At 36.9% G+C, this 14879-nt stretch overlaps 1 protein-coding gene across 3 annotated transcripts in view; it reads left to right on the top strand.

Moving 5' to 3' along the window:
* RAB3GAP1 (RAB3 GTPase activating protein catalytic subunit 1) overlaps window positions 1–14014 on the top strand; it is a 111034-nt gene extending 97020 nt beyond the window's left edge. For all 3 annotated transcript variants that reach the window (XM_049616180.1, XM_049616181.1, XM_049616182.1), the window contains 5 exons: window positions 6400–6496; window positions 6590–6693; window positions 6826–6941; window positions 8368–8470; window positions 12227–14014. In XM_049616180.1, coding sequence (XP_049472137.1) covers window positions 6400–6496; window positions 6590–6693; window positions 6826–6941; window positions 8368–8470; window positions 12227–12463 — 657 coding nt within the window. In that variant the 3' untranslated portion in view covers window positions 12464–14014. The remainder of the gene's footprint in view (window positions 1–6399; window positions 6497–6589; window positions 6694–6825; window positions 6942–8367; window positions 8471–12226) is intronic.
* The last annotated feature ends 865 nt before the right edge of the window (window positions 14015–14879 follow it).

Here is a 14879-nt window from a genome sequence, read left to right as displayed (position 1 = left end):
AAATGATAAACTGGGAGAAATATTTGTAAAGTGGAAGAAATGTATGTATTACAAAGTGCAAAAATACTGTAGAAACATGGGCAAGAGATACGAGGAGATAACTCATCTACCCAAAAGATAATTACCCTTAAACCTTTCAAAAGATGTTCAGCTTCATTCATAGTAAGAGAAATGCAAATTTATAAACTTCACTGAGATAACCATTTCTCACACATCAGATTGGTAAAAATTTTAAAGCTTAATAAATACCGAATGAGGCCCTGAGGCAACAGGCTCTTTCGAACATTACTGGTGAGAGGCATGATGGTACAACCCCCTACGGAGGGGAATTTGGCAGTATTTAATAAAACTTACATGTGCATTTACCCTTTTACCCAAAAAGCAATCCCATTTCTAGTAATTCACCCTAGTATTTTCAAAACAAAAATAAAGATGCACTAAGTTGTTCATTCCTGTATTGCTTGTAATTAGAAAATACTGGAAACTATCTGTATGCTCAAATTTAGGAGCTTTATTGAATAAACTGTGGTTGATCTACATAATAGAGGACTTTGCAGTTGTTTAAAAATGAGGAAAATGTCTATTAGCTGATAGCGATTTTTAGGATGTTTTTAAGAGAGAAGTAAAGTACAAATGAATATATGTAATATGCTTCATTTTGTGTAAAAAGAGGGGGAGGTTAAGAAAACACTTACCTCTTTATCTTCACAAAAACAAATTTATCTTCACAAAATTGAAAGCATTGAAATTAGTTACCTGGAATGGTTGAAAGGGGGAAGAAAATATAGAGTAAAAGTGTGGAAGGGAGTGACATGTAGAGAAGAGTATACTTCCTGTACACTTTGACTTCTGGAAAAATGTTAATTGCCTGCATAATCAAAAATTAAATTAACAAGAATAGACAGGGGGGACATGACCAAAACTGAAAGCAAGCTGGATAAATGAACTCGGGTGTGATTCAAATAATAACATAACCACACTGAAACGAGGTCAAGGTTGGGAGGATAATTTAACTCAAGTAATTTATGATCAATCACATAAGATATGTTTGACTGTATACCCTCTGGTTTGGCGGGAGGTGGGAGAGCACTGCAGACAAATCCTAAACTTTGTTTTCTAAATTTGTTTGTTGTAGTTATGTGGGTAAGCAGTTCTGAAACTTTTTGGTGGATTATTGTTTGAGCAAATGAGTAATTAAATGTGTTGGTGGTGTTAGAAGCCAGAATTCTTACTGTGGAAGTGCGATGCAAACATGGAATTGAAGAAAGTGAGGGAGACCCAATGGCAGTGGATTGGAATTGGAAGTGTTGGTGTGGAACTGTAGGTTTCTAAAGTATCGATAGGTATGTGGGTATATGCATATGCATATATACAAGCATATATTTCGTAGCTTTCTTCTGAAGGTATCTAGAAGCAGTGACATCTCAGTAGCAGTAAACACATATATATTGATTTCTAGAACATTTCTTACTAAAAGGAACTGTGTCTTCCTCAGAGAAATGGCTGGTTTGGGAATTGGGATAAAGAAGGTATTAATATGAATGTGGAACATCATGTGTTGCCAGAAAATAAGGAACTGCTTAAAAAGAGAAGTATTTCCTAAGGAGGTAGCTTAAAGGAACTCTTACTGTCAAAACCTGGACAAGCTGAATGGCAAATAATTAAGGATGGTAACAAATTATAAACCATTGGAAAAAAGTCGGCACCCATGAGTCTCCATTGATAATTTACAGATAAACAAATGAGAGAGAAGGGAGGTATTGCAGCTCAAAGATGACAGGTGAATATGGAGGGTATGCTGGAGTTGAAAACCCTTCATTTTACAGCAGTATTCATAGTAAAGATTAATTGGTTCAAGTAGGAATTAACCAAGAGATGTCCAGGTGGGAATTTGGGTGAAGAGCATCATACTTGCATGGTTTTAAAGTGTTTCTCCACAGATTACTTCTGAATTGCAAGGAAATAATAACTATGTAGTAGAGAAATGGGGTAATACCTTGAGTGGATGGTCAAAATTAATATCACTAATAAGGGGCAGATGCAGATTGTCTACACCGAGATGTGTTGTAAGGATCCACCAGCACTTAGCACTGATCCGAGATTGTATATTTTGCATCAAGTCATGAGAAAACATTAGGTAAACCCAAGATGAGAGACATTGTATTCTAAAAAGAGCCAAAAAAAAAAAAACAAAAAAAACAAAACACCAAAAAACCCCCCAACGTACCATTGTAGGAGTATATTAAAGGGACACAGGAACCAACTAAAACATTTCCCAATGGCCAGTACTGGAACAATTTGAACAATAAAATAAAATACTATTGGACTGTAACTCAAAGTATAAAATAAACATCCTTGAGTCTATAGTGATACAAATAAGTAAATAAATTGGTGAGAAGAGACCAGTCTAATGCAGAAGAACTCCAAATCTATTCTGCCTACAAAGAGGTAGAGCATAAATCCCACTCCATAAACATGGGCTGTACAGAGTGACTTCCTTTAAAGAGTACAGTATTTAAATTAGAGAACATGAGTAACTTTACAGTGCAGACATCTGACAATACTGTCTTAGCCAGGTGAGCGAGGTTAACAACAGGGATAAGTCATATTGGTAGTTTCATGTGCTGTTGATATGAGGTGATGAAGTAGCACTTTACATCTCTTCACTTGATCTTAGCCAAAAGGCCGAGAAGCGATACACTTTACATCTCTTGTCTTCCCAGAAATACCTAGCCCCAGTTTGATCATAAGAAAAACATCAAATAAGTTCGAGTAGAGGCTCTTGTTACAAAATACCTGACTAGAATTCCTTAAAACTGTCAAGGGCAGTGAACACAGAGAAAGTCTAAGAAAGTGTTACATGTAAAGGGAGCCTAGAAACATGACTACCAAATATAATGTATCCTGGATGGGCTTCTGAAATAGGAAATGGACATAAATAAAAACTAAGGAAATTGAAGGACGCCTGGGTGGCTCAGTCGGTTAAGCATCCGACTTAGCTTAGGTCATGATCTCACGGTTTGTGGGTTTGAGCCCCGTGTCAGGCTCTGTGCTGACAGCTCAGAGCCCGGAGCCTGCTGCGGATACTCTGTCTCCCTCTCTGTTTCTGTCTGTCTGTCTGTCTGTCTGTCTCTCTCTCTCTCTCTCTGTCTCTCTCAAAAATATTAAAAAAAAAAAAAAAAACTAAGGAAATTGAATATACAGATATTGACAGTATGATTCATAATAGCAAAAAAGAGGAACAAACCTTCATCTGTCAACTAATGAAGGAATAAATGTGGCATATTCATACAATGGCATACTATTGAGCCATAAAAATGAATGAAGTTCTGATACATGGTATAACACGAACGAACCTTAACATTGTGCTAAGAACCTTAACACTGTGCTAACAGTGTGCTAAGTGCTAAGTGAAAGAAACCAGAAATAGAAGGCCACATGTTACATGCTTCCATTTATAGGAAATACCAGAGTAGGCAAATTCATGAAGACAAAGTTAGTTTAGTAGTTACTAGGGGCTAGGAGGTGGGAGAAATGAGGGAATGACTGCTGTTGGGTAATGGGCTTCTTTTTGGGGTGATTAAGATGTTTTGGAATTAGATAATGGTGATGGTTGTATAACTTGTAAGTATGCTAAAAACCACTGAAGTGTATGTTTAAAGTGGCGAATTTTATGGTATGTAAATCATATCTAAAATTTTTAAAACTAAGGAAATATGAATAAAGTGTGGGATTCCACTTATTCAGAAAGGTGAGGGGAGGGTACTGTATTCAAAATGTCAATGTTATAGGGGCGCCTGGGTGGCTCAGTCGGTTGGGTGTCCAGATTCGGCTCAGGTCATGATCTCACAGTCTGTGAGGTCGAGCCCTGCGTCGAGCTCTATTCTGTCAATTCAGAGCCTGGAGCCTGCTTCAGATTCTGTGTCTCCCTCTTTCTCTGTCCCTCCCCCATTCAAGCTCTGTCTCTATGAAAAAATGAATAAACGTTAAAAAAATTTTTTTTTAAATGTCAGTGTTATAAAAGACTGGAAAACTTCGAGATTTGTTGAGATTAATGAGGTATGACAACTTAAGGCAGTGTATGGTCTTTAATTGGATCCTGTATGGTGGTGGGTAATATAAGTCATTATGTGGTCTGTTGACAAAAATGAAATAAGGATAGTAGACTAGATTAAAAGTATTTGATCAGTGTTAAAGGTAGTTTATATAGTTTATATAATCATAATAGTTTATATTTTGATTATAGAAGAAAACATTCTTAATTTGGGGAAATAGATATTTGGGGATAAAGGGACATGATGTATGTAACTGGCTTTCAGATTATTTAGGAAAAAAATGTATGTATGTATATATTATGTGCACAGAGGAGAGAGATGCACGCAATTAAATGAGGTAAAGGTGAGTCTAGGTAAGTAATCACTTGGCATTGTCTTGTACATATCCTAACTCTGTTTTTAGGTATATACCTTTAAGAAATTCTTCTACATGTGTACCAGGAAACATACCCAATAACATAACAGGAACCTTATTTGTAATAGTCAAAAATTTGGCAGGGGGTGGAGTGGGGAAGTCTATCAATGGAGGAACATTTTATTTTATTATTTTATTTCATTTCATTTCATTTCATTTCATATTTCATTTCATTTCATTTCCTTTTCTTTTCTTTTCTTTTCTTTTCTTTTCTTTTCTTTTCTTAAAGTTTATTTATTTGAGAGACACACACACCACGAGTTGGGCAGGGGCAGAGAGAGGAGAGAGAGAATCTCAAGCAGGCTCTATCAGCACAGAGCCTGATGCGGGGCTGAACCCATGAAGCCGCAAGATCATAACCTGAGCCAAAGCCAAAAGTTGGACGCTTAACCGACTGAGCCACACAGGCGTCCATCAGTGGAGGAACATTTTAATATTAGCATGTATCAACATATGCAATCTCAAAAAGAATGCCAAGTGAAGAACAAGTCACTGAGGGAATGTAACTAGAAACATTGCATTTATATAAAGATTAAAACCAGACTAAACTAAGCGATACATTATTTAGGGCTACACAGCTATGTGAGAAAACTATATTATTTGTTGAGGGTGAGGTGCATGAGGGAGGGAGACTTGATCATGGAGGCAACAGGGACTTGGAAAGTGCTGGTGATACTCTGTTTCTTAAGCTGGTTGATGTGTAAATGAGTGTTCATTCTAAATAGTTCTTCTAAAATTAGTGTCTTCTAAACTATTTATAAATACTCTGGTATGTGTATTTCTTAATTAAAAAAATTTTCAAACCACAGAAAACTCTCCAAGCCAAAAAATAAAGGTTATAAGTCATTAAAGGAACAAAGCAAATTCTGAAATAGTATGTGCATTACGATTTTTTGTTAAGAAATTGCATATGTATCTGTATCTTTGTGTTTAAATGGGAATAGAAATAAGTCTAAGAAGATAAACAGAAAAATAGGTTGCTCCTTTAGGAAGTAGGATTTCTAGACAACTTTTACATTATACTTCTCTGTATTTGTTTCTGAAATCTGTGAACATTTATCATCCATGCTTACCTATGAGATTATATTTCTTTTATCTTTATTGCTCTTGAATAAGGAGCATTAAGGTAAGGTCCATGTGTTATACATAACTTCTCTGAATTTATTTATTTTTTCATTTTTATTGTTATTATTAGTATTATTTTAGAGAGAGCACACATGAGCAGGGGAGAGGGGCAGAGGGAGGGAGAGAGACAGAATCTTAAGCAGGCTCCACACTCAGTGCTGAAACTGATGTGAGGCTTGATTCTGCAACCCTGGGATCATGACCTGAGCCGAAATCAAGAGTTGGATGCTCAACTGACTGAGCCACCCAGGAGCCCCATCTCTGTATTTTTTTTAATCTGAAAAATAATAAAACAATTTCCATTTTGGAAAAAAAACAATAAATCAAAACAACTAAAGCAAACAAAAAAATTAGAGGAAGGTCTCTATCAGTGTTTGGAAATGTTAAGCGAGAAGCAGTTTATAGAACAGTATTTTACATACTTAGTTCACCTAATATGTATATTCAGTGTTTTAAAACATCCCGGAATAAAAATGCTCCACCATTAACGGTTGTTATCTCTAGGTGGTATAATTTACAGACAGTTTTTATTTTCTTTGTATTTCCCTTACTTGCATGTATTACGTATGGAAGCAAGAAAAGTAAAATGTGGGAATATTCACCACTATTAAAGACTGAAGTCCTGAATTGTTTTCAGTGATATTATTCTTAACATTGTTGTTGGTAGCTCCTTACCTGGATGAGTACGGTACGGCAAGGTACTAAGAGAGCTCCCTAATGCAGAGGATTTTTTTCTTTCATAGATGGCGACTTTATTCTTTGACAGCTGCATTGGTCATTTATGTAACTTTATGCCTCCTTCAGGTGCTGCACTATCTGGCAGTCCAGAAACCTGCAGACCTTGCTCGGCACCTGTTACCTTGTGTAATTCATGCAGCTGTACTCAAGGTAAAGGAAGAAGGTAAATGTCTTACTTCATTAGTCATTAGTTTATTTCCAAAATGAAAGTATATTTTGCCTGACTTAATTATGGCTTTGATCTTTTTCAAAAAAGAAAATCTGGAAAACATTTCTTCAGTTAAGAAGATTATAAAGCAGATAATAACTCATTCCAGTAAAGTTCTGCACTTCCCCAATCCAGAAGACAAGAAATTGGAAGTAAGTTTGCTGTATGTCGGGGTCTTGCCAAGTGTTCTCCCCAGTTGGCAATGATTATTTTAAAGTTACATTTTTTAAAGGCTGCTTTTTTTGCTGCTTTCCAATGTATGTTTCTCCCTTTTCCACTGTTAGGAAATCATCCATCAAATTACTAATGTAGAAGCTATAATTGCCAGAGCCCGCTCACTGAAAGCCAAGTTTGGAACTGAGAAATGTGAACAAGAGGAGGAAAAGGAAGACCTTGAAAAGTAATTGATATTTGAGTAACTTTTATCTGCAGTAGGAAAAACCACCATTCTCTTCAGAAAACTTTAATAGAATGTTGAGATTCTTTTGTTGTACCCCTATGTTATTTGTAACAAGCATCAGCTAGAGACAGAAAAATATTTAATTATCATAGAATTTGACTTCTCCTGTATTTCTGGGTGTTTGCAAGGTGGATCCATTCCTTCTACATTTAAAAACAAGTCTACCAGGTCCTTTTTTCTACGAATGTGCCTGCAGTTGCCTGTGGAAGAGCTAGTGATTCTTTGTTACTTGCAGTGCCCAGAGCTTTGCTTTTAGCTCTCACTGTTCTTTAACCAGTCTGAGGTGTTGTGAAATTGTATTTCTCCCCAATATTCCTAGTTATTTATTTAACTCTAAGTAAGGTTTTTGATAGCAAAGGTGCATATCTTGTGTACCTTGTGAACGTGTTTTGAAAGAGTGACCAGATGGCCTCTCCAGGATGATACAGATGACCGGGTCAATCATTTCCTCTTCCTGAGAAAGTCTTGGCACCATTACCTGTTAGTATGAGTCCCTTTCCATTGTTGCTTATGGTACTTGAAAGAAAAATGTTTTTATATGTGATAAAGTGTTTCCAAATTAGCTACTTCAGCAACTTGAATTTATCATAATTTTAAAGTCTTCATCAGCCTTTTCAGAAATGAAATGGCATTATTGATGCTAAATAATATCATATGACAAGACATGCTATAGCTCTTAACAAGTTCTTGTTAGAATTTTATGTCTTGTGTTCGGGGAAATTTTGTCTTAGCCTTCTTTGCTCTTGAAAATTCCTTCCTTTTAAATGAGAAGAATGAACGCTAATCAAGGGAATCATTTCTAAAATAGCAGTATGAATTAGTGGTGCAGGCAGTCTCATAGCTTCAGAACTCTAACATAGGTTATCTGTAATATACATGGAGGTGCAGTGTTTCCAGCACCTAATGGCACAGTTGAGACTTTGCCCAGTAAAATGTATCTTTTACACACACACACACACACACATACACACACACACCCCTTAAAAGAACAAAAATGAGAAATGTGGATCATTGCTTTGCTGTATACATATAACTTGGGTTTTTTTGTCCAAATTTACTGTTCGAATCTTTTATTTATTGTAGTATTTTGGAAGCTTCTAGTCTGAAAGACCGAATATTTCTTTTTGCCCTTTTACAAAGATGGGTTTTTAAAAATTCTGTGAAAACAGATGAAAGGCAATAAGATTGTCATTTGAGTCTATTTTAATTCCAAATGTGACTCTTTTCTCTTGTAAAAGTTCCACTCTAGCCTTGGTAGGTTTAGCCAGTATCAATTTGAGAGTTTTCCACAACATTGATCTGGGAGACTGACACGGTGTGAACTGAGCAGCTCACTTTCTGTCCTTTCATTACCTCTCTCCCCTAGGTTTGTGAGTTGCCTTTTGGAGCAACCTGAAGTGTTAGTTGTGGGTGCAGGAAGAGGACATGCTGGCAAAATCATTCACAAGCTGTTTGTGAATGCTCAGAGGGTATGTGAATATGCTTATTGACTGTGTCATGATGTCTCCAGACCTCTACTCAGTAAGTTGCCGGTTTGATTCCCACACATGGCTGATAATACAGCTGCTGAGTGTAAGTCTCGGCATTGGGTTCGAACAATATAAAAACAGTGACTCTCAACGGTGACTTCTGAGTCTCTGAAATCCATTTTCTTTCTTACATATTTAAACAAAATTATAAGTATATTTTAGGATATAAATTTCAGAAGTAAGAAGAGTCTGAAATCCATTGTTGTAGAATCTAATAGGGACTCAGCAATGGCCACTGCAGTGCGGTAGGAAAAAACGTTGCATGCTTTCAAATTAGAATAGAGTTCAGTTTTACCAATTTTAAACTCCATGTACTCCAAATGGATTCACAGTTTTGCTTGTGAAGTTGTATATCTGTTTCTGTTATAGTGAATTGATATAAGGAAGAGCAAGATTTCAGATATGTAGAACTGGGGAAACAGGCTTCAGGACAGAAAGCCCAGTTGCAAAAATTATCTTTGGCATTACCTCTACTACTGAGAGTCCAGGTTCAAAAGTTATGTAGTACTTTCTGACATTCATTAAAATTTGAATTTTTATGAAGGTGATGCTAGTTACACTTTGTGTGGATACTCTCTGTACTGATGATGTCAGGGCTCATTAATATTAAAGATTGTGATAAAAGTATTCTAGAGTGTGCTGTGGACAGTCCCTGACTTACGATGATTTGACTTATGATATTTGACTTTGTGATGGTGAGAAAAATATATATTCAGTAGAAGCCGCATTTTGAATTTTGGTCTTTTTTCAGGCCAGCAGTATATGCTGCACATTCCTCTCGTGATGCTGGGCAGGTGCAACGGCCAGTCCCCGGCAGCCACATGGTCATGAGGGCAAACAGTTGATATACTTACTTACAACTACTCTACCCAGACAACTGTTCTGGCGCTCACTTTCAGTACAGTATTTTAATAAATTACATGAGGTAGTCAACATTTTATTATAAAACAGACTTTGTGTGAGATGATTTTTGCCCAACTGTAGGCTTATGTGAGTGTTCTGAGCTTGAGTAAGGTAGACCAGGCTGAGTTACAATGTTTGGTAGGATAGGTATAGTAAATGTATTCTCAACATAGGGTATTTTCTTTTTTTCTTTCTTTCTTTCTTTCTTTTTTTTTTTTTTACTGTTTATTTACTTTTGAGAGAGACAGAGAGGGAGGGAGAGTGCAAGCAGAGGCGTGACAGACAGAGGGAGATAGAGAATCCCAATAAGGGTCCATGCCATCAGTGCAGAGCCTGATATGGGGCTTAAACCCACAAACCGTGAGATCATGACCTGAGGCGAAATCAAGAGTTGGACCCATAACCGACTGAGCCACTCAGGTGCTCCCAATTTAGGATATTTTCAACTTAGGATGCGTTTCTTGGGACGTAACTTGATTGTAAGTCAAGGAAAGATATGTAAGTACAGGGTGTCCTTTACCTGGAACTATGATGACTCTAGAATGACCCACTTGTGAAAGTATAATTCTCAGAATCAAAAAGAATTTTCATGGGTTTACATATGATATAAAAGCTGTATAATCTCCTTTGAGTCTGTCTGGAGTATATCTAGTTAATGTAGTCAATTTGATAGCCAAATGTACTGATCTGAATTTTTAGCAAGAAATGAAACCTGTGATTATGTGCGAGATTGCTCCCTAACTTTAAGATTTCAAGTTAAAAACCAAGTACTTAATTTCCTTATAGAGTTCTAGAAAACAGTAGATGCTTACTTTGATTTGTTTTTGTCTCTGCCATGAAACCAGGAATCAAGTTTGTTTTTGCATCCTATATCCTTTACCAGCTCACTAGCCAGCAGCTAACAACCACATTTCCTTGTCACCACCAATATGAATTTTTCTCCTGTTGCAGAAATTCTTTTCTCTGTCCTCACTTTTAAAAACTTGTGTGTTAAGAGGACTTAAAATCTAATGTATTTTTATTTTTAATGCTGAGAGTATTCCTTGTTTTAGATAGTTAAACAAAATTATTTTCCACAAAATGGAAATAGCTTTTCCTCCCTAGAAAGTTAGTAAAGGCTCACTGTAAAAATACAGAAAATTAATACAGAAAATTTACATCAGTAAATATAGGAGTGTCTCATCCTTTCATTGGCCTTGTATAGCTAATCCCCTTTAAGGGATACTGAAATTACACATTTTTCCCAGTTGTACAATTGCACTTGTAAAACATTTCAAACTTTCAGACCTTGTAGGGAATGCTTTTGGGAGTTGGCAGACTGTAATCCGTATAACAAGCACCTGATTGGTACATTTTTGAACTCAGATCTTAAATGTCTGGCCGTAAACCACTAAAGTTTATTCATGTAACTTTTCATTATCAACTGACACTTTATATCAATTCTAATAAATCAAGATTTTAACTTTTTAAAAAAGTTAAATTTCACTGAGAATTTTGTGTAGCATACAGCAGCTTTACATATTTATAACTTTGTGCTTAAAATTATACACTTTATTAATAAGGTTTTATAAACTTCATTATAATTACATGTGTCAGTGGTGGATTCCACTGGAATTCAACAAATAAACCACAGATTGGATTGTGTTTCAGTTTTATCAATTTTTCCCATTAAATGACACATTTGCCTGTTGAACCATCAGATGCATGAGAAGTGGGATATGTCTGCTCAATTTAACAGCTAGGTGTGTTCTATGTGGTGTGTGTTTGTCTTGATATTCTTTTGATAGGATCATGTTCCTTAATGTAGTGCATGCTGTCTCTGAAATGATCTTGAAATCTCTTGTCTAGCTCTTTTTAAACCATCTTGCTTGTTTCCTTTTCATCACTGTTTCTTTTCTCACCCTTTCTCAAGCTGACTGAATCTTCTGATGAGGTAACAAAATAGCCTTTGTCCCTCATAGTCCCTTGTTCCTTCCCATCCCTCTAACTTCATAAGGTCATTAAGACTAACCACATCTTTAACGGTCTGGATTTGGCATACCTTTCATGCTGATGTTTAGTATAACATGATTTCATATTTCCATTGCCCAAACAATATTTTTTTCTAAATCGATGGTATTTTGAAAGAAATTTAATACTCTGAGAAATGAAAGAAGTATAGTGACCAATATTAAAATGAAGGCTCTAACTGAATGTTTTTTATGTAATTTTAATGGAAAACTAGATGCCTTTAATATTGAGAACTTCTCTTTTGTGGCCATTGCTACGTTACATGGACCTCTGTCATTTCTTTATCACTTTAGCCACTCAGCAAACAAAACAAGTGTCCCCAGTTTTAATTTGGCAAATGAATCTTAAAAAGAAAGAAATGAAAGAATGGAGATAAAAACCATCTTTCCAGACTTTGGGGAGAAGCAGCTCCTTCCTGGACTGAGGACATCAGACTTGAACTTGGGTTGTTGCTAGAAGAAACGTGTAGAAACCAGTACTACATTTTCCCTCTTCATCAGATGTTGGAATATGGTCCTCACTTTTCAGAGCAGATTGCCTGGCATTTGTGATCTCTTTTGTCTCTGTTACCAGTTTATTTGTAATATCTGGCTGTTCGTGCATTGTTTCAAGCTTCTTGCTTTTTCTGTGTTGGTTTTTGAATAATCATAACATGGCTGACTGCATTACTGAGTAATGTAGAACATCTTTTATGTATTTATCATGTTTGTTCATCTGTCCTTCAAAATGATCTAAGTTTAGCATTGGACTTGCTCTTGAATTTAGCATTTGATTCTGTTCAAGGCTGCAGCCATGGCTCCACCGGAGGAGGAACTGAAGAGAGTGAGCTCTCCAGAAGAGAGAAGGCAGAACTCGGTGTCAGACTTCCCACCTCCTGCTGGCCGGGAACTCATATTGCGCACCACTGTGCCACGCCCAGCCCCGTACTCCCGAGCTCTGCCTCAGCGCATGTATAGTGTTCTCACCAAAGAGGATTTCAGACTTGCAGGTGCCTTTTCATCAGATACCTCCTTCTTCTAATTCTTCTAGAGCCACCTCATTTATGGCTTCAGAGACTGCTCTGACCCCTTCTGTGGGAGGGAGTTTGTGTCAGTCAGAACTTGAGAGACCATGAAGAGGACCTGTCCAGTCCAGTGATCAGGAATCATACCAGCATCTGAAAGACTTTTCCAGCTTCATGCTTGGGCTTTGTTGTATCTCGGTTTGGGCAGAGAGAATGGGCTTAAGCTTTTGAAAGATTTGCTCCCTGAAGAGATGGCCCTTGTTTGACCAGGGGTAGGGGTAGTGGGTAGGGGGATGTACAGGGACCAGAAAAACAGCAGGAGCTCTCTGTACTCCAGTGGGATTGTGCTCATTTATTCTTTCCTGTGACTGTTCCTTAGGTTATCACCTTGCATTTTTAGTCTGTGTAAACATACTTGTTGTATTTGTTAGTATCAGGTATGCAAAACAGAATATCTGTTAATTCAGATTTCTGGATATTTTGGTGGTAGCTTTTCCCAGAATCTGTGTTTTTGAAATACTAAATGACATTCTGTTTATTCAATCATCTAGTGGCCATCCTTATTGTATTAATTAACTTTTGATGAGCATTTTGAATATTCTAGGAGAAAGCCTAGAATTTCACATAGTTTCTGTTTTTCCACATAACTGTGACTTAAATGTATTCCTTCTGAGAAAACTATATATTGAATGTTACTGCAAATTAGTTTTATATCTTGTAAGGTTTGTTTATTTTACGTGTTGGTTGCCAGTGAGATATCAACCTGCAAACTGTTCTCTTCTTGCTGTACAGCATGCATTCCTTTTTTTTTTTTTTTTTTTTTGTAATTGTTGACTGGACACTATGTTTAATGGAGTAGAGATGAGCACATTGCTACAAATACAGCTTTGGAACATAGAGATTATCATGCAGTTAGTATAATTTGGTGTATATGCTAATGTAATGATTAGAAGATTATTTCAGTGAACTATTTTGCTTTTGCATTCTAGATAAAGTGAAAATAATTGATGGGGATGTATATAGCACCCAGCATAAGAATAACAGCAACATAATTTCTAGTTATGTGGTGATCAAGATTTATTAAGTCTGTGTTGCTGTATGGCCTCTGTTCAGTAATCTCAAATCTATTTTTAAGCCTAAAATTCCCATTTTAATCCAAAGCAAAAAATGGTTATACTGAAGCATAGACCTTGCGTATATAATTTAAAGAATTAATAGAGCTGTGTAAACCCTGTTATATTATTTTTGTAAAAAAAAAAAGTGTGTACATATATACGTATATATGCACATATATACGTATATATGTACATATGAAGTAGGGGAGGCCCTGGTTGGTTACCTCCCAGCCTTCACAGTGCTTTTCTCTGAGATGCTTTACTTGATTGCTGTTGGTAAACCATACCAATGCAGGCCTGAGGACTGAGTGCTGTACCAGGTAGAAAATGTATCTTTCAAGGACAGGGTTTGTCTGCTTCCCATTGAGGAAGTTAATAGTAAAGAAACATTTTTCAAAGAGGTTGGACTTCAAAATGGCATTGTGAGTCTAATAAAAAGGAAAGTCTTGCTTTCTTTGGCTACTTTTCTTTTCTCTCCTCTGGTGAGCACTTTATTCTTATTTCAGTTAGTTTTATCCTGTCTCATGTCTCCCTAAATATTTGCAGCCTGTGGAGTCTTGTAGGGGTCTTAAGAACATGCTTTGTACCTTCTTTTTTATTGGCAGTTACCCCAGTTTACTTTCATTATAGTTATGAGTAGGGGAGGGGCAGAGAGAGGGTGACACAGAATCCAAAGCAGGCTGCAGGTTCCGAGCTGTCAGCACAGAGCCCAACGCGGGGCTCAAACTCACGAACCGCGAGATCATGACCTGAGCCAAAGTCAGATGCTTAACCGAATGAGCCACCCAGGTGCCCCTTGGGTTTGTTTCTTGATTGAGAGGGAAGCCAGTGGAGAATATTGAACAAGGGAGTGTCATGATCTTACGTTTACAGAATTTGAGTTGTGGCTGCAGTGTGGACAATACACTGATGAGGCAGGGGTACAAGTATGATGTATATTTTGAAAACAATGCACAGAATTTGCTGATGGAATCCATGAAGGTATGAGTAAGTCAAGGATGACTCAAGGTTTGGGACCTGAGTAACAGTAAGTGATGCTGTTATTTGTTGAAATGAAGAAGACAGAGGGAAGAGCATTTTGGGGGGTGATATAAGATCCTGAGTAACATTGTATTAATTTTGAGGTAGCATTTAGATACCTGTGGTGTAGCAAGCCTTTAAGGTGGCCCCCACTGATCCCTGTCTCCTGGTATTCACACCCCTGTGGTAGTCCCAGCCTCCATATTTTGACCAATGAACATGGAGAAAGCATTGGTATGGCACTTCCAAGATTAGGTTATAAAGGATTTTGTAGCTTCCGTTTTGGCTGCATGTTCTC

This window comes from Panthera uncia (genome assembly GCF_023721935.1).
Source record: "Panthera uncia isolate 11264 chromosome C1 unlocalized genomic scaffold, Puncia_PCG_1.0 HiC_scaffold_3, whole genome shotgun sequence".
Taxonomy (NCBI): domain Eukaryota; kingdom Metazoa; phylum Chordata; class Mammalia; order Carnivora; family Felidae; genus Panthera; species Panthera uncia.
Note: the sequence above shows the minus strand (reverse complement) of the source record. Positions and strands in the feature narration are given on the sequence as shown.